Source organism: Taeniopygia guttata, chromosome 33 (assembly GCF_048771995.1).
Source record: "Taeniopygia guttata chromosome 33, bTaeGut7.mat, whole genome shotgun sequence".
Taxonomy (NCBI): Eukaryota; Metazoa; Chordata; class Aves; order Passeriformes; family Estrildidae; genus Taeniopygia; species Taeniopygia guttata.
In genome coordinates, this window is record NC_133058.1 from 1,050,331 (window position 1) to 1,072,214 (window position 21,884).

The 21,884-nt window shown below is 44.1% G+C and overlaps 2 protein-coding genes across 2 annotated transcripts in view; one reads left to right on the plus strand and one right to left on the minus strand.

Moving 5' to 3' along the window:
- Positions 1–261: 261 nt before the first annotated feature.
- APOE (apolipoprotein E) lies at positions 262–6,708 on the plus strand. The gene is made up of 3 exons (XM_072920745.1): positions 262–355; positions 3,187–3,337; positions 6,479–6,708. The coding sequence occupies exons 1-3, from the start codon at positions 313–315 to the stop codon at positions 6,696–6,698; spliced, it is 414 nt and encodes a 137-aa protein (XP_072776846.1). The 5' UTR covers positions 262–312; the 3' UTR covers positions 6,699–6,708.
- Positions 6,709–14,587: 7,879 nt separating this feature from the next.
- Positions 14,588–21,884, minus strand: part of LIPE (lipase E, hormone sensitive type) — a 40,288-nt gene continuing 32,991 nt past the window's right edge. Inside the window, exons 8-9 of the mRNA XM_072920780.1 lie at positions 21,204–21,430; positions 14,588–15,103 (exon numbers count right to left, since the gene is read on the minus strand). Of these exons, the coding sequence (XP_072776881.1) occupies positions 14,765–15,103; positions 21,204–21,430 (566 nt within the window). The 3' untranslated portion in view covers positions 14,588–14,764. The remainder of the gene's footprint in view (positions 15,104–21,203; positions 21,431–21,884) is intronic.

Here is a 21,884-nt window from a genome sequence, read left to right on the forward strand (position 1 = left end):
GGGCCATTTTAGAATTTTTGGGACATTTGGAGACATTTTGGTGCCATTTTGGGCCATTTTAGAGTTTTTAGGGACATTTGGTGACATTTGGAGACATTTTGGGGCCATTTGGTGCCATTTTGGGGCCATTTTTGAGGTTTTTGGGGCCATTTTGGGGCCATTTTAAGGGGTTTTGGTGCCATTTTGGGGCCATTTTTGAGGTTTTTGGGGCCATTTGATAACGTGGCGCCATTTGAGATGATTTTGGGGACATTTGGGGACATTTTGGGGACATTTTGGGACATTTTGGGCCATTTTCCCGTAGGTGGCACCATGAATTTCCTGGTGGCGCTGGCGGCGCTGACGCTCCTGGCGGGTGAGTCCCGTGGGGGAATTTTGGGGATTTTTTGGGGATTTTTTAGGAATTTTTGGGGAATTTTTTATGAGAATTTTGCGGAATTTTCTGATGGATTTTTGGAGGGAATTTTCAGGAATTTTTTGAGGGATTTCTTGGAATTGTACATTAATTTTTTGAGAGAATTTTGGGTTTTTTTGGGAATTTTTTTAGGGATTTTTGGGGATTTTTCGTGAGAATTTTGCGGAATTTTCTGATGAATTTTGGAGGGAATTTTTGGGATTTTTTTGAGAGAATTTTGGGGTTTTTTGGGAATTTTTTTAGGAATTTTTGAGGGATTTTTGGGGGATTTTTCGTGAGAATTTTGTGGATTTTTCTGATGAATTTTTAAAGGGAATTTTGGAGCTTTTTGAGGGATTTTTTTGGAATTTTTTGTGAATTCTGGGAGGATTTTTTTTTTTCTTTTGAGGGAATTTTTAAAGGAATTTTTTAGGAATTTTTTGGGGATTTTTCATGAGAATTTTGCGGAATTTTCTGATGAATTTTTGAGGGAATTTTCAGTAATTTTTTGAGGGATTTCTTGGAATTTTACATGAATTTTTTGAGAGAATTTTGATTTTTTTGGGAATTTTTTTTAGGGATTTTTGGGGATTTTTCATGAGAATTTTGCAGAATTTTCTGATGAATTTTTGAGGGAATTTTCAGGAATTTTTTGAGGGATTTCTTGGAATTTTACATGAATTTTTTGAGAGAATTTTGATTTTTTTGGGAATTTTTTTAGGAATTTTGGAGGGATTTTTTTGTGAGAATTTTGCGGAATTTTTTGATGAATTTTTGAGGGAATTTTCAGTAATTTTTTGAGGGATTTTTTGGAATTTTACATTAATTTTATGGAATTTTTTGAGAGAATTTTGATTTTTTTGGGAATTTTTTTAGGAATTTTTGGGGGATTTTTCATGAGAATTTTGCGGAATTTTCTGATGAATTTTTGAGGGAATTTTCAGGAATTTTCTGAGGGATTTCTTGGAATTGTACATGAATTTTTGGGAATTTTTTGAGAGAATTTTGGGTTTTTTCGGGAATTTTTTTAGGGATTTTTTGGGGAATTTTTAATGAGAATTTTGCGGAATTTTCTGATGAATTTTTGAGGGAATTTTCAGGAATTTTTTGAGGGATTTTTGGGAATTGTACATGAATTTTTGGGAATTTTTTGAGAGAATTTTGGGGGTTTTTCGGGAATTTTTTTAGGAATTTTGGAGGGATTTTTGGGGGATTTTTCGTGAGAATTTTGCGGAATTTTCTGATGAATTTTTGAGGGAATTTTGGGATTTTTTTGAGGGATTTTTGGGAATTTTGGGGGGATTTTTTGGGAATTTTTTTGGAAATTTTTTAAGAAAATTTGAATGAATTTTTGAGGGACTTTGGGAATTTTTAATGAATTTTGGCCAAATTCGAAGCTGATTTTTGCGGCAAATTTTTTAACAATTTGTGGCAATTTTAAAAATTATTTTGGTTAAATTTTGGCCGAATCTGAAGCGGATTTTTTGGGGTTGAATTTTTGATTAATTTTAGGTGATTTTTGGGCTTATTTAAACTGAATTTCAGCCAAATTCAAATCCGATTTTTGTGGCAAATTTTTTACCAATTTGTGGCGATTTTTTGGCGTATTTCGGTCGAATTTTGGCCGAATCGGAAGCGGATTTTTGGGGTTGAATTTTTGATTAATTTTAGGTGATTTTTGGGCTTATTTCATCTGAATTTCGGCCGAATTCGAAGCCGATTTTTGCGGCAATTTTTTTACCAATTTGTGGCGATTTTTTGCCGTATTTCGGTTAAATTTTGGCTGAATCTGAAGTGGATTTTTGGGTTGAATTTTTGATTAATTTTAGGTGATTTTTGGGCTTATTTCATCTGAATTTTGGCTGAATTCGAAGCCGATTTTTGCGGCAATTTTTTAACAATTTGTGGCAATTTTTAAAATTATTTTGGTTAAATTTTGGCTAAATTGGAAGCGGATTTTGGGGTTGAATTTTTGATTAATTTTAAGTGATTTTTGGGCTTATTTCATCTGAATTTTGGCCGAATTCGAAGCCGATTTTTGCGGCAAATTTTTTAATAATTTGTGGCGATTTTTTGGCGTATTTCGGTTGAATTTTGGCCAAATCAGAAGCGGATTTTTGGGGTTGAATTTTTGATTAATTTTAAGTGATTTTTGGGCTTATTTAATCTTAATTTCAGCCGAATTCGAAGCCGATTTTTGCGGCAAATTTTTAACAAATTTGTGGCGATTTTAAGAATTATTTCAGTTAAATTGTGGCCTAATTGGAAGCGGATTTTGGGTTGAATTTTTGATTATTTTTAGGTGATTTTTGGGCTTATTTCATCTGAATTTTGGCCGAATTTGAAGCCGATTTTTGCAGCAAATTTTTTAACCAATTTGTGGCGATTTTTAAAATTATTTTGGTCAAATTTTGGCTAAATTGGAAGCGGATTTTGGGGTTGAATTTTTGATTATTTTTAAGTGATTTTTGGGCTTATTTCATCTGAATTTCAGCCGAATTCGAAGCCGATTTTTGTGGCAAATTTTTTAATAATTTGTGGCGATTTTTTGCCGTATTTCGGTCGAATTTTGGCCAAATCGGAAGCGGATTTTGGGGTTGAATTTTTGATTAATTTTAGGTGATTTTTGGGCTTATTTAAACTGAATTTCGGCCGAATTCGAATCCGATTTTTGCAGCAAATTTTTTACCAATTTGTGGCGATTTTTTGCCGTATTTCGGTCGAATTTTGGCCGAATCGGAAGCGGATTTTTGGGGTAAATCCGTTTTTTTTTGGTTTTTTTTCCCCTGCAGGATGTGGGGCTGAGCTGAGCGCCCCCACCCCCACCCCCCCCGCCCCCCCCGCGCTGCCCTCGAGGATTTGGGGGTTTTTGGGGACCCTCGGGGAGGCGGCCGAGAACGCGACCGAGCGGATCCGCCAGAGCGCCCTGGGCCAGCGGCTGCAGTGAGTGCGGGAAACGCCCAAAAACAGGGAGAAAACACCCAAAAATGAGCGCAAAAACACCCAAAAATGGGGGCGAAAACACCCAAAAATGGGGGGGGAAAACACCCAAAAAATTTGGGGAAAAAAAGACAAAATTTGGGGTAAAAAATACCCAAAGAATGAAGGAAAATACTCAAAAAATTGGGAAAAAAAAGCCAAATATTGGGGGGGGGGGGAACACCCAAAATTGGAGGGAAAACACCTAAAAATGGGGGGGAAAAGCTCCAAAAATGGGGGGGGGAAAGCTCCAAAACATTTTGGGGAAAAAATAGCGAAAATTTGGGGAAAAATACCAAAAAATGGGGGAAGAACTCAAAAAATTGGGGAAAAAAATAGCAAATATTGGGGGGAAAACTCCAAATATTGGGGGGGAAAACACCCAAAAATGGGGGGGAAAACACCCAAAAATGGGGGAGAAAGCACACGAAATTCCTGGTTTTTTCCCCCCCAAATGAGCCAAAATTCCCATTTTTTACCTAGAATATCCCATTTTTTCCCTCTAAAATCCATTTTCTTCCCCCAAATGACCAAAAATCCTCATTTTTTCCCTCCAAAATCCCATTTTTTTCACTAGAAAATCCCATTTTTTTTCCCCAAAATTCCCATTTTTTTTCCCAAAACCCCCATCTTTTCCCCCAAATGACCCAAAATTCCCATTTTTCCCCCCAAAATCCCATTTTTCCCACCAAATTCCCATTTTTTCCCTCAGAATGACCCAAAATCCCCATTTTTTCTCCCCAAATTCCCAATTTTCCCTGCAAATGACCCAAAATACCCATTTTTTCCCTAGAAAATCCCATTTTTACCCCCAAAATCCCATTTTTCCCCCAAAATGACCCCAAATTCCCATTTTTCCCCCCAAAATGACCCCAAATTCCCATTTTTCTCCCCAAAATGACCCCAAATTCCCATTTTCCCCCACAAATGACCCAAAATTCCCATTTTTTCCCTCCAAATTCCTATTTTCCCCCCAAAAAATGACCCAAAATCCCCATTTTTCCCCCCCAAATTCCGATTTTTTCCCCAAAATTCCCATTTTTTTTCCCAAAACCCCCATTTCTCCCACCCAAATGACCCAAACTCCCATTTTTTCCCCCCAAATAACCCAAAATCCCGTTTATTTCCCCCAGAACCGTGGTGTCAGAGCTCTCAGCCCTGCACTGGGAGGCGCGGGGCTCCCATTGATCCCAGAGGCCCTAAGGACCCCCAAATGACCCAAAATCCCATTTTTTTCCCTAGAAAATCCCATTTTTCCCCAAAAATTCCCATTTTTTCCCCCCAAATAACCCAAATTCCCATTTTTTCCCTAGAAAATCCCACTTTTTCCCTCTAAAATCCCATTTTCCCCCCAAATGACCCAAAATTCCCATTTTTTCCCTCTAAAATCTATTTTTCCCCCAAAAACCCATTTTTTCACCCCAAATTCCCGTTTTTTCCCTCAGAATGACCCAAAATTCCCATTTTTTCCCAAAAAATCCATTTTTTTCCCCCAGAATCAAAATTTTTTCTCCAAAATTCCATTTTTTTCTCCAAAATCCCGTTTTTTTCCCCCGAAATGACCCAAAATTCCCATTTTTTTGCCCCCAAAATCCCATTTTTCCCCCCAAATTCCCATTTTTTTCCCAAATCCCCATTTTTCCCCCAAATGACCCAAAATTCCAATTTTTTCTCTCCCAAATTCCCATTTTTTTTCCCCAAAATTACAATTTTTTTCCCCAAAATTCCCATTTTTTTTCCCAAAACCCCCGTTTCTCCCCCCCAAATGACCCAAACTCCCATTTTTTCCCAGAAATAACCCAAAATCCCCATTTTCCCCCCAGAACCGTGCTGTCGGAGCTCTCAGCGCTGCATTCGGAGGCGCGGAGCTCCCATTGATCCCAGGGGCCCAAGGACCCCCAAATGACCCAAAATCCCGTTTTTTCCCCTAAAATGACCTAAATTCCCTTTTCCCCCCCCAAATTCCCATTTCCCCCTGAATGACCCTAAATTCCCATTTTTTCCTGCAAATTTCCATTTCTTCCCCCAAATGACCCAAAATCCCATGTTTTCCCCACAAAATTCCCGTTTTACCTCCAGAATGACCCAAAATTCCCGTTCTTTTCCCTAGAAAATCCCATTTTTTCCCCCCAAATTCCCATTTTTCTCCCCAAAATGACCCCAAATTCCCATTTTCCCCCACAAATGACCCAAAATTCCCATTTTTTCTGTCCAAAATCCCATTTTTTCCCCCCAAAATTCCTATTTTTCCCCCCAAAATTCCCATTTTTTCCCCGCAAAATCCCATTTTTTTCCCCAAAACCCCCGTTTCTCCCCCCCAAATGACCCAAACTCCCATTTTTTCCCCCAATGACCCAAAATCCCGGTTTTTCCCCCAGAACCGTGCTGTCAGAGCTCTCGGCGCTGCACTGGGAGGCGCGGAGCTCCCATTGATCCCAGGGGCCCTAAGGACCCCCAAATGACCCAAAATTCCCTTTTTTTTTGCCAAAACCACATTTCTTCCTCGGAGATCCCATTTTTTCCCCCAAAATCCCATTTTTTTTCCCTAGAAAATTCCCATTTTTTTCCCCCAAAATCCCATTTTTTTCCCCAAAATTCCCATTTTTTCTTCCCAAATTCCCATTTTTCCCCCGAAATGACCCAAAATCCCATTTTTTCCCCCCAAATTCCCATTTTCCCCTCCAAATGACCCAAAATCCCATTTTTTCCCAAAATTCAATTTTTTTCTCCCAAAAATCACATTTTTCCCCACAAAATTCCCATTTTTTCCCCAAAATTCCCATTTTTTTCCCAAAACTCCCATTTTTCCCCCCAAATGACCCAAAACTCCCATTTTTTCCCTCTAAAATCCCATTTTTTGCCCCCAAAATCCCATTTTTTCCCTCTAAAATCCAATTTTTCTCTCCAAAATGACCCAAATTCCCATTTTTCCCCCGAAATGACCCAAAAATCCCATTTTTTTTGCCCCCAAAATCCCATTTTTTCCCTCTAAAATCCATTTTTTCCCCCCAAAATCCCATTTTTTCCCTCTAAAATCCATTTTTCCCCCCCAAAATGACCCAAAATCCCATTTTTTCCCCCCAAAATTCCCATTTTTCCCCCCAGAACCGTGCTGTCGGAGCTCTCGGCCCTGCACTGGGAGGCGCGGGCGCGCGCGGCCGACTACGGGGCGGAGGCGAAGGCGCTGCTGGAGCTCAGCGCCGCCGATCTCCGCGCCCGCGGCGCCGCCTTCGCCAGAAAGTTCCGGAAGCGCCTCGGCCGCGACCACGAGGAGCTGCAGCGGCGCTGGGACGGAATCAGGGACCTCTGGGCACCCCAGGATTGATGGGGCACCCCAAAAATGGTTCTGGGATCCAGGAGCAGAATAAATGGGATGGAGGAAAAGTGGAAAAGTGACTGAAAAATGGGAGGAATTGTCCCAAAAATGGGACGAATTGTCAAAAAAATGGGATCCAAAAACCCAAAAATGGGAGGAATTGTCAAAAAAATGGATGGAATTGTCTCAATAATGGGATCAGAAACCCAAAAATGGGATCGGAATCCCATAAATGGCAGAAATTGTCCCAAAAAGGGATCCAAAACCCCAAAAATGGGTGGGATTGTCCAAAAATGGATCAGAAAACCCAAAATTGGGAGGAATTGTCCCAAAAATGGATCAGAAACCCAAAAATGGGATCAGAAACCCAAAAATGGGAGGAATTGTCCTAAAAATGGATCCAAAACCCCAAAAATGGGATCGGAAACCCAAAAATGGGAGAAATTGTCCCAAAAATGGATCCAAAACCCCAAAAATGGGTGGGATTGTCCAAAAAGGGATCAGAAAAGCCAAAAATGGCCGGAATAGTCCCAAAAATGGGAGGGATTGATCCAAAAAGGGATCCAAAAACCCAAAAATGGCCGGAATTGCCCCAAAATTGCCGGATTTGCCCCAGAGCCGCGACCACGAGGAGCTGCAGCGGCGCTGGGACGGAATCAGGGACCTCTGGGCACCCCGGGATTGATGGGAACCCCAAAAACCGCCCCGGGAACCCCAAAAATGAACCCGGGAACCCCAAAAATGGCCAGAATTGCCCAAAAACGGCCCCGGGAACCCCAAAAACGGCTCCGGGAACCCCAAAAACGGCTCCGGGAACCCCAAAAACGGCTCCGGGAACCCCAAAAACGGCTCCGGGAACCCCAAAAACCGCCCCGGGAACCCCAAAAATGACCCCGGGAACCCCAAAAACGGCCCCGGGAACCCCAAAAATGGTTCCGGGAACCCCAAAAACGGCCCCGGGAACCCCAAAAATGGACCCGGGATCTGGGGGAAAAATAAACGGGATGGAGGAAAAATGACTGAAAAATGGGAGGAATTGTCAAAAAAATGGGATCAAAAAGCCAAAAATGGGAGGAATTGTCCCATAAATGGGAGGAATTGTCAAAAAAATGGGATCAGAAACCCAAAAATGGGATCGGAATCCCATAAGTGGCAGGAATTGTCCCAAAAAGGGATCCAAAACCCCAAAAATGGGTGGGATTGTCCAAAAAGGGATCAGAGAGCCCAAAATTGGGAGGAATTGTTCCAAAAATGGCCGGAACTGTCCCAAAAATGGGATCAGAAACACAAAAATGGGATCAGAAACCCAAAAATGGGAGAAATTGTCCCAAAAGTGGCCGGAATTGCCCCAAAATTGGCGGATTTGCCCCAGAGCCGCGACCACGAGGAGCTGCAGCGGCGCTGGGACGGCATCAGGGACCTCTGGGCACCCCGGGATTGAGGGGGACCCCAAAAATGATCCTGGGATCCTCAAAAATATGGGAGAAAATAAACAGGATGGAGGAAAAGTGGGAAAGTCGCAGAAAAATATCGAAAAATGGGAGGAATCGTCCAAAAAATGGGATCAAAAAGCCAAAAATGGGAGGAATTGTCCCAAAAATGGATGGTAAAGGTCCAAAAGGGGATCAGAAAACCTAAAAGTGGGAGGAATTGTCCCAAAATTGGGAGGAATTGTCCCAAAAAGGGATCCAAAATCCCAAAAATGGGTGGGATTGACCCAAAAATGGATCAGAAAAGCCAAAAATGGCCGGAATTGTCCCAAAAATAGGAGGAATTGTCCCAAAATGGATCAGAAAACCCAAAAATGGGTGGAATTGTCCCAAAAATGGGAGGGATTAATCCAAAAAGGGATCCAAAAACCCAAAAAGGGCCGGAATTGTCCCAAAATTGCCGGATTTGCCCCCAAAATGGCCGGAATTGACCCAAAATTGCCAGATTTGCCCCAAAAATGGGATCAGAAACCCAAAAATGGGAGAAATTGTCCCAAAAATGGCCGGAATTGCCCCAAAATTGGCGGATTTGCCCCAGAGCCGCGACCACGAGGAGCTGCAGCGGCGCTGGGACGGCATCAGGGACCTCTGGGCACCCCGGGATTGATGGGAACCCAAAAATGGCCCCGGGAACCCCAAAAATGACCCCGGGAACCTCAAAAATGGTTCCGGGAACCTCAAAAATGGTTCTGGGAACCCCAAAAACCGCCCCGGGCACCCCAAAAACCGCCCCGGGAACCCCAAAAACGGCCCCGGGAACCCCAAAAACCGCCCCGGGAACCCCAAAAATGGACCCAGAAACATCAAAAATATGGGAGAAAATAAACAGGATGGAGGAAAAGTGGGAAAGTGACTGAAAAATATTGAAAAATTGGAGGAATTGTCCAAAAAATGGATAAAATTGTCTCAAAAGTGGATTGAAAAGGTCCAAAAGGAATCAGAAAACCCAGAAATGGGTGGGATTGTCCCAAAAATGGATCCAAAACCACAAAAAAGGGATCAAAAACCCAAAAATGGGATCGGAAACCCAAAAATGGCCAAAATTGTCCTAAAAATGGGATCAGAAACCGAAAAATGGATCAGAAAACCCAAAAATGGATCAGAAAACCCAAAAATGGGAGGAATTGACCCAAAAAGGGATCAGAAAAGCCAAAAATGGCCGGAATAGTCCCAAAAATGGGAGGGATTGATCCAAAAAGGGATCCAAAAACCCAAAAATGGCCAGAATTGCCCCAAAATTGGCGGATTTGCCCCAGAGCCGCGCCCACGAGGAGCTGCAGCGGCGCTGGGACGGAATCAGGGACCTCTGGGCACCCCGGGATTGATGGGAACCCAAAAATCACCCCGGGAACCCCAAAAACAGCTCCGGGAACCCCAAAAACGGTTCTGGGATCCAGGAGCAGAATAAACGGGATGGAGGAAAAGTGGAAAAGTGACTGAAAAATATTGAAAAATTGGAGGAATTGTCAAAAAAAATGGATAAAATTGTCTCAAAAATGGATTGAAAAGGTCCAAAACGGGATCAGAATGTTCCAAAAAGGGATCAGAAACCCAAAAACGGGAGGAATTGTCCCAAAAATGGGAGAAATTGTCCCAAAAATGGATCCAAAACCCCAAAAATGGGTGGGATTGTCCAAAAAATGGATCAGAAACCCAAAAGTGGCCAAAATTGTCCTAAAAATGGGATCAGAAACCCAAAAATGGGATCAGAAACCCAAAAATGGCCGGAATTGACCCAAAAATGGCTAGAATTGACCCAAAATTGGATCAGAAAACCCAAAAATGGGATCAGAAACCCAAAATGGGAGGAATTGACCCAAAAATGGCTGGGAAAGGTCCTAAAAGGGATCGGGGGGGGGAATTTTGGGGAAAATTTTGGGGACTTTTTAGGAAATTTGGGGCATTGTTGGGGGTATTTTAGAGGGTATTTGGGGCATTTTTTGGGGGGAATTTTTAGGGAATTTGGGGCATTTTAGTTTGGGAATTTTGAAGGAATTTGGGGCATTTTTGGGGGAATTTTGGGGAAAATTTGGGGGAATTTTTAGGGAATTTGGGGCATTTTATTTTGGGAATTTTGGGGCATTTGGGGCATTTTTGGGGGGAATTTTGTGGAAAATTTGGGGGAATTTTTAGGGAATAGTGGAGGAATTTGGGGCATTTTTGGGGTATTTTAGAGGGAATTTGGGGCATTTTAGTTTAGGAATTTTGAAGGAATTTGGGGCGGTTTTTTGGGGAATTTTTAGGGAATTTGGGGCATTTTTTGGGGAATTTTTAGGGAATTTGGGGCATTTTATTTTGGGAATTTTGGGAGGAATTTGGGGCATTTTAGTTTGGGAATTTAGGTGGAATTTGGGGCATTTTTGGGGAATTTTGAGGAAAATTTGGGGGAATTTTTAGGGAATTTTGGGGCACTTTGGGGGGAATTTGGAGGAATTTTAGGGAAATTTTGGGGGGAATAACGGTGGAACTTGGAGGAATTTTTAGGGAATTTGGGGCATTTTTGGGGGAATTTTTCGGGAATTTGGGGCATTTTAGTTTGGGAATTTGGGGCATTTTGGGGAAATTTTGTGGAAAATTTTGGGGGAAATTTGGAGGCATTTGGGGGGAATTTTTAGGGAATTTTGGGGCATTTTCGGGGAACTTTGGAGGAATTTTAGGGAAATTTTGGGGGGAATTTTTGGGAAATTTTGGGGAAATTTTGGGCAATTTTTGGGAGTATTTGGGGTGAATTTTGGGGCAAATTTTGGGGAATTTTTGGGAGTATTTGGGGTCAAAATTTCGGGAAATTTTGGGGAAATTTCCGGGAATTTTCGGGGAATTTTGGCGCCAAAACCTCCCACCACTCAATGAACGCATTAATTAATTCATCCATTAATTAAATCTTTATTAATTAATCGCGGGTCCTTCCCCTCCCCCCCCAATAAACGCTGCTGCCCCTCCCCCCCTCGTGGCTTCATTGGGGCTTAATTAGCGCCGTTAATTAGGGGAGAGGGGTTAATTAGCGCCGTTAATTAGGGGCGGGGGTCTTAATTAGGGGGTTTAATTGAGGGAGGGTGTTAATTAGGGGGTTAATTAGGGGAGGGGTCTTAATTAAGGGGTTTAATTGAGGGAGGGGGTTAATTAGGAGGGTTAATTAGGGGAGGGGTCTTAATTAAGGGGTTTAATTGAGGGAGGGGGTTAATTATGAGGGTTAATTAGGGGAGGGGGTTAATTAGAGCCGCTAATTAGCGTAATTAGGGGCGGGGCTTCACGACCCCACCCCGCTGGGGCGGCGCGGGGGGGGAGGGGAGCGGGGGGGGGAGGGGCCCCCCAAATTTGGGGGTCTGGGGGCCCCAAAATCCCCCAAATTTTGGCGTCTGGGGGTCCCCAAATTTGGAATCTCAGACCCCCCAAAATCCCCCAAATTTTGGGGTCTGGGGGTCCCAAAATCCCCCAAATTTTGGGGTCTGGGGGTCCCCAAATTTGGGGCCTCAGACCCCCCAAAATCCCCCAAATTTTGGGGTCTGGGGGCCCCAAAATCCCCCAAATTTCGGTTTTGGGACCCCCCAAAATCCCCCAAATTTTGGGGTCTGGGGGTTCCCAAATTTGGGGTCTCAGACCCCCCAAAATCCCCCAAATTTCGGTTTTGGGACCCCCCAAAATCCCCCAAATTTCGGTTTTGGGACCCCCCAAAATCCCCCAAATTTGGGGGTCTGGGGGCCCCAAAATCGCCCAAATTTCGGTTTTGGGACCCCCCAAAATCCCCCAAATTTTGGGGTCTGGGGGCCCCAAAATCCCCCAAATTTTGGGGTCTGGGGGTCCCCAAATTTGGGCTTTCGGACCCCCCAAAATCCCCCAAATTTCGGCTCTGGGGGTCCCCAAAATCCCCCAAATTTTGGCCTCTGGGGGTCCCCAAATTTGGGGTCTCAGACCCTCCAAAATCCCCCAAATTTCCCCTTTGGGACCCCCCAAAATCCCCCAAATTTTGGGGTCTGGGGGTCCCCAAATTTGGGGTCTCAGACCCCCCAAAATCCCCCAAATTTTGGCTTTGGGACCCCCCAAAATCCCCCAAATTTTGGGGTCTGGGGGTCCCCAAATTTTCCTTTTCTGGGACCCCCAAATTTTCCCTCTTGGGGACCCCAGACCCCAAATTTGAACCCCCAGACCCCAAATTTGGACCCCCAGACCCCAAATTTGAACCCCCAGACCCCAAATTTGGACCCCCAGACCCCAAATTGGAGCCCCCAGACCCCAAATTTGGACCCCCAGACCCCAAATTTGAACCCCCAGACCCCAAATTTGGACCCCCAGACCCCAAATTTGGACCCCCAGACCCCAAATTGGAGCCCCCAGACCCCAAATTTGGACCCCCAGACCCCAAATTTGGACCCCCAGACCCCAAATTGGAACCCCCAGACCCCAAATTTGGACCCCCAGACCCCAAATTTGAACCCCCAGACCCCAAATTTGGACCCCCAGACCCCAAATTTGGACCCCCAGACCCCAAATTTGAGCCCCCAGACCCCAAATTTGGACCCCCAGACCCCAAATTTGGACCCCCAGACCCCAAATTGGAGCCCCCAGACCCCAAATTTGGACCCCCAGACCCCAAATTTTCCCTCCTGGACCCCCCAAAACCCCCCAAATTTTCCCTCCTGGAGACCCCAGACCCCAAATTTGCCAAACTTTCCCTCCTGGAGACCCCCAAAACCCCCAAATTGGAGCCCCCAGACCCCAAATTTTCCCTCCTGGAGACCCCAGACCCCAAATTTGCCAAACTTTCCCTTCTGAAACCCCCTGGGACCCCCAAATTGGAGCCCCCAGACCCAAAATTTGCCAAACTTTCCCTCCTGGACCCCCCAAATCCCCCCAAATTTTCCCTTCTGGAGCCCCCAGACCCAAAATTCACCAAACTTTCCCTCCTGGAGACCCCAAATCCCCCCAAACTCTCCCTCCTGAAGCCCCCAGACCCCAAATATGCCAAACTCTCCCTCCTGGACCCCCCTGGGACCCCCAAATTCGTCCCCCCTAAAGCCAAACTCTCCCTCCTGAAGCCCCCAGCCCCAAAATTCGCCAAACTCTCCCTCCTGGACCCCCCTGGGACCCCCAAAACCCCCAAATTGGAGCCCCCAGACCCAAAATTCACCAAACTCTCCCTCCTCGAGACCCCCAAATTCAAACCCCCCACCCCCAAACTCTCCCTGCGGGACCCCCCGAGCCCCAAATTGGAGCCCCCAGACCCCAAATTCACCAAACTCTCCCTCCTGGAACCCCCCGAGACCCCCAAAACCCCCAAATTCGAACCCCCAACCCCCAAACTTTCCCTTCTGGAGACCCCAGCCCCAAAATTCCCCCCCACTAGAGCCAAACTCTCCCTCCTGGAGCCCCCTGGTACCCCCAAGACCCCCAAATTTGAACCCCCAACCCCCAAACTTTCCCTTCTGGAGACCCCAGCCCCAAAATTTCCCCCCACTAGAGCCAAACTCTCCCTCCTGGAGCCCCCTGGGACCCCCAAATTTGAACCCCCAACCCCCAAATTCACCAAACTTTCCCTCCTGAAGCCCCCAGACCCCAAATTCGCCAAACTCTCCCTCCTCGAGACCCCAGACCCCCCCAAACTCTCCCTCCTGAAGCCCCCAGCCCCAAAATTCACCAAACTCTCCCTCCTGGACCCCCCTGGGACCCCCAAAACCCCCAAATTTGAACCCCCAGACCCCAAATTCACCAAACTCTCCCTCCTAGAGACCCCAGCCCCAAATCCCCCCAAACTCTCCCTCCTCGAGACCCCCAAATTCGTCCCCCCTAAAGCCAAACTCTCCCTCCTGAAGCCCCCAGACCCCAAATTCCCCCCCGCTAGAGCCAAACTCTCCCTCCTGGACCCCCCTGGGACCCCCAAATTCAAACCCCCCACCCCCAAACTCTCCCTGCGGGACCCCCCGAGCCCCCCGCAGACGAGGCCGGGCAGAATTTGGGGAGGGGGCTCCAGGACCTGGCGCAGGATTTGGGAGCAGAGACCCCCGGCCCGGCGGCACTCGGGGCTCAGGGGGGCGAGGCTGAGGAACCCGTGCGGGACCCCCGGGACCACCCGAAGGGTCACGGGCCGGCCCAGGGCTCGTAAACGCCGGGCCAGGGCCACCGAATCGTCCAGCATCGGGTCCAGGGCGCAGGCCTGGGAAAAAGGGGGTTTTGGGGTGAATTTCGGGGATTTTGGGCAATTTTGGGCAATTTTTTGGGGAATTTTCGGTAATTTTTGGGGAATTTTCGGTAATTTTTAGGGGTTTTATATGGGATTTTGGGGGGATTTTTGGGGGTTTTAAAGGGGATTTTGGGGGTTTTCGGAGTCCTTGGAGTTGATTTTGGGGGGATTGAGGGAGTGGAGTCGGTTTTGGGGTGAATTTGGGGGATTTTGGGCAATTTTGGGGGGTTTGGGGGATTTTTATGGGGGATTTTGGGGGGGATTTTGAGAGGAATTTGGGGGCTTTAGGGGGGATTTTTGGAGGTTTGGCGGGGTTTGAATGGGATTTTGGGGTGAATTTGGGTAATTTTTGGGGTGAATTTGGGGGATTTGGGGCAAATTTCGGTAATTTTTGGTAATTTTTATGTGTTTTAAATGGGATTTTTGGGGGGTTTTAAAGGGGATTTTGGGGGTTTTAAAGGGGATTTTGGGAGATTTTGGGGTTGGTAGAATCGATTTTTGGGGAGTTTGAGGGACTGGAGTCGGTTTTGGGGTGAATTTGGGGGATTTTGGGCAATTTTGGGTAATTTTTTAGGGAATTTTTGGGGGCACAGACCCCCGGCCCGGCGGCACTCGGGGCTCAGGGGGGCGAGGCTGAGGAACCCGTGCGGGACCCCCGGGACCACCCGAAGGGTCACGGGCCGGCCCAGGGCTCGTAAACGCCGGGCCAGGGCCACCGAATCGTCCAGCATCGGGTCCAGGGCGCAGGCCTGGAAAAAAGGGGGTTTTGGGGTGAATTTCGGGGATTTTGGGCAATTTTGGGCAATTTTGGGTAATTTTTGGGGAGTTTTAGGGGGCGGTTTGGTGTTTTAAATGGGATTTTTGGGGGTTTTAATGGGGATTTTGGGGGGTTTTGGGGTCCTTGGAGTTGATTTTGGGGGAATTTGGGGGATTTTGGGGTGAATTTGGGGGATTTTGGGCAATTTTGGGGGGTTTTAGGGCGATTTTTGGTAATTTTTATGTGTTTTAAAGGGGGATTTTGAGGGTTTTAAAGGGGGATTTTGGGGGGGTTTGGGGTAATTCTGGGGGGGTTGGGTAGGATTTTGGGGTGAATTTGGGAAATTTTGGGGTGAATTTGGGGGATTTTGGGGTGAATTTGGGGGATTTTGGGCAATTTTGGGTTATTTTTTGGGGGATTTTGGGGGCATTTTAGGTGTTTTAAAGGGGGATTTTGGGCAATTCTGGGGGGCTTTAGGGGGGATTTTTGGAGGTTTGGTGGGGTTTGAATGGGATTTTGGGGTGAATTTGGGGAATTGGGCCAATTTTTGGGGTGAATTTGGGGGATTTTGGGCAATTTTTGGGGGTTTTAGGGTAATTTTGGGGCTTTTTAGGGGGGATTTTTGGAGGTTTGGGGGGGATTTTGAGGGGGTTTGGGGGAGAATTTTGGGGAGGTTTTGGGGGAATTCTGGGGGGGTTTTGGGGCCACCGAATCGTCCAGCATCGGGTCCAGGGCGCAGGCCTGGGAAAAAGGGGGTTTTGGGGTGAAATTCGGGGATTTTGGGCAATTTTGGGCGATTTTTGGGGAATTTTCGGTAATTTTTAGGGATTTTAAATGGGATTTTTGGGGGTTTTAAAGGGGTTTTTGAGGGGGTTTTGGGGTCCTTGGAGTTGATTTTGGGGGGATTTGGGGGATTTGGGGGTGAATTTGGGGGATTTTGGGCAATTTTGGGTGATTTTTGGGGAGTTTTAGGGGGGATTTTAGATGTTTTAAAGGGGGATTTTGGGGGTTTTGGGGGGGATTTTGGGGGAATGTTGAGGGGGTTTTGGGGTCCTTGGAGTTGATTTTGGGGGGATTTGGGGAATTTTGGGGTGAATTTGGGGGATTTTGGGGTGAATTTTGGGCGATTTTTGAGCAATTTTGGGGGTTTTAAACTGGATTTTGGGGGGATTTTTGGAGATTTTGGGGGGAAAAAAGGGGAATTTGGGGGAGATTTGGGGTCTTTGGAGTTGATTTTGGGGGGTTTGAGGGAGTGGAGTCGGTTTTGGGGTGAATTTGGGGGATTTTGGGCAATTTTGGGTAATTTTTTAGGGAATTTTTGGGGGCACAGACCCCCGGCCCGGCGGCACTCGGGGCTCAGGGGGGCGAGGCTGAGGAACCCGTGCGGGACCCCCGGGACCACCCGAAGGGTCACGGGCCGGCCCAGGGCTCGTAAACGCCGGGCCAGGGCCACCGAATCGTCCAGCATCGGGTCCAGGGCGCAGGCCTGGAAAAAAGGGGGTTTTGGGGTGAATTTCGGGGATTTTGGGCAATTTTGGGGGATTTTAGGGGGATTTTTCGGTAATTTTTAGGTGTTTTATATGGGATTTTGGGGGGATTTTTGGAGGTTTTGGGGGGAAAAAAGGGGTTTTTGAGGGGATTTTGGGAGTCCTTGGAGTTGATTTTGGGTGGTTTGAGGGAGTGGAGTCGGTTTTGGGGTGAATTTGGGGGATTTTGGGCAATTTTGGGCAATTTTAGAGTGATTTTTGGGCAATTTTTAGGGCGTTTTAGGGAGGATTTTTGGAGGTTTTAGGGAGGATTTTTGGAGGTTTTGGGGTGATTTTAGGGGGTTTGGGTGGGATTTGGGGGAATTTGGGGGATTTTGGGGTGAATTTCGGGGATTTTGGGCAATTTTGGGCAATTTTAGGGCGGTTTGGGGAGTTCTGGGTAATTTTTCGGGGGTTTTAGGGGGGATTTTTGGAGGTTTTGGGGGAATTTTGAGGGGGTTTAGGTGGGAGATTTGGGGTCCTTAGAGTTGATTTTGGGGGGATTTGGGGGATTTTGGGGTGAATTTGGGGGATTTTGGGCAATTTTGGGCGATTTTTGAGCAATTTTGGGGGTTTTAAACTGGATTTTGGGGGGATTTTTGGAGGGTTTGGGGGGAATGTTGAGGGGATTTTGGGGGAGATTTGGGGTCCTTGGAGTTGATTTTGGGGGGTTTGTGGGAGTGGAGTCGATTTTGGGGTGAATTTGGGGGATTTTGGGCAATTTTCGGTAATTTTTTAGAGGATTTTGGGGGGTTTAAATGGGATTTTTGGGGGGTTTTAAAGGGGATTTTTGGGGGTTTTAAAGGGGATTTTGGGAGATTTGGGGTTGGTAGAATCGATTTTTGGGGGGTTTGTGGGAGTGGAGTCGGTTTTGGGGTGAATTTTGGGGATTTTGGGCAATTTTGGGGGATTTTTTGGTAATTTTTATGTGTTTTAAATGGGATTTTTGGGGGGTTTTAAAGGGGATTTTGGGGCTTTTAAAGGGGATTTTGGGAGATTTGGGGTTGGTAGAATCGATTTTTGGGGGGTTTTAGAGAGTGGAGTCGGTTTTGGGGTGAATTTGGGGGATTTTGGGCAATTTTGGGCAATATTGGGGGGTTTTTAGGTGTTTTAGAGAGGGATTTTGAGTGTTTTAAAGGGGGATTTTGGGGGGGTTTGGGGAATGTTGAGGGGGTTTGGGTGGGATTTTGGGGTGAATTTGGGAAATTTTGGGGTGAATTTGGGGGATTTTGGGCAATTTTGGGGGGGTTTGGAGGGATTTTAGGTGTTTTAAAGGGGAATTTTGGGGGGTTTTGGGGGAATTTTTGGGCGGTTTGGGTGGGATTTTTGGGGGATTTGGGGTGAATTTGGGGGATTTTTGGGTGAATTTAAAGGATTTTGGGGTGAATTTGGAGGATTTTGGTGAATTTTTGAGGTGTTTTGAGGCTGAGTTTTGAGTCCCTTTTTTGGGGTACTTACAAAATATTTTGGGGGAAATTTTAGGAAAAAATTTCGGATTTTTGCGTGAGTTTTTGCCAATTTTTTGCCTAAATTTGACCTTTTTTTTCTCCCTTTTTTTTTTCTTAAATCCCGAATTTTTTCAGGCTGGATTTTTTTTTTGAAAATTCGGGATTTTTGCAACGATTTCTTGGGGAATTTTGGGAGGAATTTGGAGATTTTTTTGAGGTTTTTTTGGTGGATTTGGGGATGAGTTTTGAGTCCTTTTTTTGGGGGTATTTCCAAAATATTTAGAGGGAAATTTTAGGGAAAAATTTGGTATTTTTGTGTGAATTTTTGCCAATTTTTTGCCTAAAATTACATTTTTTTCTCCCTTTTTTTTTTCCTAAATCCCGGATTTTTTCGGGCTGGATATTTTTGGAAAATTCGGGATTTTTGCAACGATTTCTTGGGGAATTTTGGGAGGAATTTGGAGATTTTTTTGAGGTTTTTTTGGTGGATTTGGGGCTGAGTTTTGAGTCTCTTTTTTTGGGGGTATTTCCAAAATATTTTGAGGGAAATTTTAGGGAAAAATTTGGGATTTTTGCGTGAATTTTTGCCAATTTTTTGCCTAAATTTGACCTTTTTTCCTCCCTTTTTTTTCCCTAAATCCCGAATTTTTTCAGGGTGTTTTTTTTAAAAAATTCGGGATTTTTGCAGTGATTTTTTGGGGGATTTTGGGAATTTTTTGGGAGGAATTTTGAGATTTTTTTTTTGGGTGGATTTGGGGCTGAGTTTTGAGTCTCTTTTTTTGGGGTATTTACAAAATATTTTGGGGAAAACTTTAGGAAAAAATTTGGGATTTTTGTGTGAATTTTTGCCAATTTTTTGCCTAAATTTGACCTTTTTTCCTCCCTTTTTTTTTCTTAAATCCCGAATTTTTTCGGGGTGTTTTTTTTTTTTAATTCCGGATTTTTGCAGCGATTTTTTGGGGGAATTTTGGGATTTTTTGGGGGATTAATTTGGAGATTTTTTGGGGGGTTTTTGGGTCGATTTGAGGCTGAATTTTGAGTCCCTTTTTTTGGGGGGTATTTACGAAATATTTTTGGGAATTTTTTTGGGAAATTTTGGATGAATTTTTGCCAATTTTTTGCCTAAAATTACATTTTTTCTCCCTTTTTTTTTCCTAAATCCCGGATTTTTTCGGGCTGGATTTTTTTTGAAAATTCAGGATTTTTGCAACGATTTCTTGGGGAATTTTGGGAGGAATTTGGAGATTTTTTTGAGGTTTTTTTGGTGGATTTGGGGCTGAGTTTTGAGTCCCTTTTTTTGGGGGTATTTACAAAATATTTTGAGGGAAATTTTAGGGAAAAAATTGGGATTTTTGCATGAATTTTTGCCAATTTTTTGCCTAAATTTGACCTTTTTCCCTCCCTTTTTTTCCCTAAATCCCGAATTTTTTCGGGCTGGATTTTTTTTGAAAATTCGGGATTTTTGCAGCGATTTTTTTGGGGAATTTTGGGATTTTTTTGGGGGATTAATTTGGAGATTTTTTTGGGGGTTTTTGGGTGGATTTGGGGCTGAGTTTTGAGTCTTTTTTTGGGGGGTATTTACAAAATATTTTGGGGAAAATTTTAGGGAAAAATTTGGGATTTTTGCGTGAATTTTTGCCAATTTTTTGCCTAAATCTGACCTTTTTTTCTCCCTTTTTTTTCCCTAAATCCCGAATTTTTTCAGGGTGTTTTTTTTTAAAAAATTCGGGATTTTTGCAACGATTTCTTGGGGAATTTTGGGAGGAATTTGGAGATTTTTTTGAGGTTTTTTTGGTGGATTTGGGGCTGAGTTTTGAGTCTTTTTTTTGGGGTACTTACGAAATATTTTGGGGGAAATTTTAGGGAAGAATTTTGGATATTTGTGTGAATTTTTGCCAATTTTTTGCCTAAATTTGACCTTTTTTTCTCCCCTTTTTTTTCCCTAAATCCCGAATTTTTTCAGGGTGTTTTTTTTTAAAAAATTCGGGATTTTTGCAGTGATTTTTTGGGGAATTTTGGAAATTTTTTGGGATTAATTTGGAGATTTTTTGGGGCTTTTGGGGTGGATTTGGGGCTGAGTTTTGAGTCCCTTTTTTTTGGGGTACTTACGAAATATTTTGAGGGAAATTTTAGGGAAAAATTTGGGATTTTTGTGTGAATTTTTGCCAATTTTTTGCCTAAAATTACATTTTTTTCCCCCCTTTTTTTTTCCTAAATCCCGAATATTTTCGGGGTGTTTTTTTTTTAAAAATTCCGGATTTTTGCAGCGATTTTTTGGGGCAATTTTGGGATTTTTTTGGGATTAATTTGCAGATTTTTTTTTGTGGTTTTGGGTGGATTTGGGGCTGAGTTTCGAGTCCTTTTTTTTGGGGGGTATTTACAAAATATTTTGGGGGAAATTTTAGGGAAAAATTTGGAATTTTTGTGTGAATTTTTGCCAATTTTTTGCCTAAAATTACATTTTTTTCTCCCTTTTTTTTTCCTAAATCCCGAATTTTTTCGGGGTGTTTTTTTTTTTAAAAATTCCAGATTTTTGCAGCGATTTTTTGGGGGAATTTTGGGATTTTTTGGGGGATTAATTTGGAGATTTTTTTGGGGTTTTTGGGTCGATTTGAGGCTGAGTTTTGAGTCCCTTTTTTTGGGGTATTTACGAAAAATTTTGAGGGAAATCTTAGGGAAAAAATGGGGATTTTTGTGTCAATTTTTGTCAAATTTTTGCCTAAATTTACATTTTTTTCTCCCTTTTTTTTTCCTAAATCCCGAATTTTTTCGGGCTGGATTTTTTTGGAAAATTCGGGATTTTTGCAGCGATTTTTTGGGGCAATTTTGGCTTTTTTTTGGGATTAATTTGGAGATTTTTTTTGGTGGTTTTGGGTGGATTTGAGGCTGAGTTTTGAGTCCCTTTTTTTGGGATATTTACGAAATATTTTTGGGAATTTTTTTTGGGAAATTTTGGATGAATTTTTGCCAATATTTTGCCTAAAATTACATTTTTTTCTCCCTTTTTTTTCCCTAAATCCCGGAATTTTTTCAGGGTGTTTTTTTTTTTAAAAATCCAGTATTTTTGGGGTGAATTTGTGAATTTTTGGGGTGTTTTTTTTTTGGGGAGGGGTCTTACCACCAGGTGGATTGGGGGGAGCCCCCCCAGCAACGAATCCGGAGCCAAAAGGGGGGACATAAAAGGGTCCCGGGGGGGTTTTGGGGGGATTTTCCCAAAAATCGCGGGGGGTCCCCCGGTCCGGAGGGGTCGAAATCCTTCGGGATACCCCAAAAATTTGGGGGGGTCCTCGAGGGAATCTTCGGGGGGGTCCTCGGAGTTTTCCCCGTCCGAGTTGGGAGATGATTCTAGAAAAAAAAAGTGGAAAAAATCACAAAAAACGGTCAAAAATTCAATATAAATTGTCTTTAAAATCATTAAAAAAACCCAAAAATTGTGCTCGGAATTGAACTTAAAATTGACCCAAAAAAAGTCCCCAAATTGGCCGAAAATCGAAGGGAAATCCACCCAAAAAAGTCACAAAATTGGCCGAAAATCAAAGGAAAATCCACCCAAAAAAGTCCCAAAATTGGCTGAAAATCGAAGGAAAATCCACCCAAAAAATCAGCAAAAATCAACTGTAAAATCCACCAAAAAAACATAAAAATTCTCCCCCCAAATCCCCCAAATTTTCACCCAAAAATTCCCACCCAAAACCTCAAAAATTCTCCCCAAAATTCCCCAAATTTGACCCCAAAAATCGACCCGAACAACCAAAAAAATTGTCCCCCAAAATTTCCCTAAAAAATCCCAAAATTTCTC

What these genes read in the sequence shown, in the direction of transcription:
- APOE (XM_072920745.1), top strand. Translation starts at nt 313, where the DNA reads ATGAATTTCCTGGTGGCGCTGGCGGCGCTGACGCTCCTGGCGG. An exon ending in GGCGCTGACGCTCCTGGCGG is followed by an intron (nt 356 to 3,186) that starts GTGAGTCCCGTG and finishes TTTCCCCTGCAG; the next exon opens with GATGTGGGGCTGAGCTGAGC. An exon ending in GCCCTGGGCCAGCGGCTGCA is followed by an intron (nt 3,338 to 6,478) that starts GTGAGTGCGGGA and finishes TTTTCCCCCCAG; the next exon opens with AACCGTGCTGTCGGAGCTCT.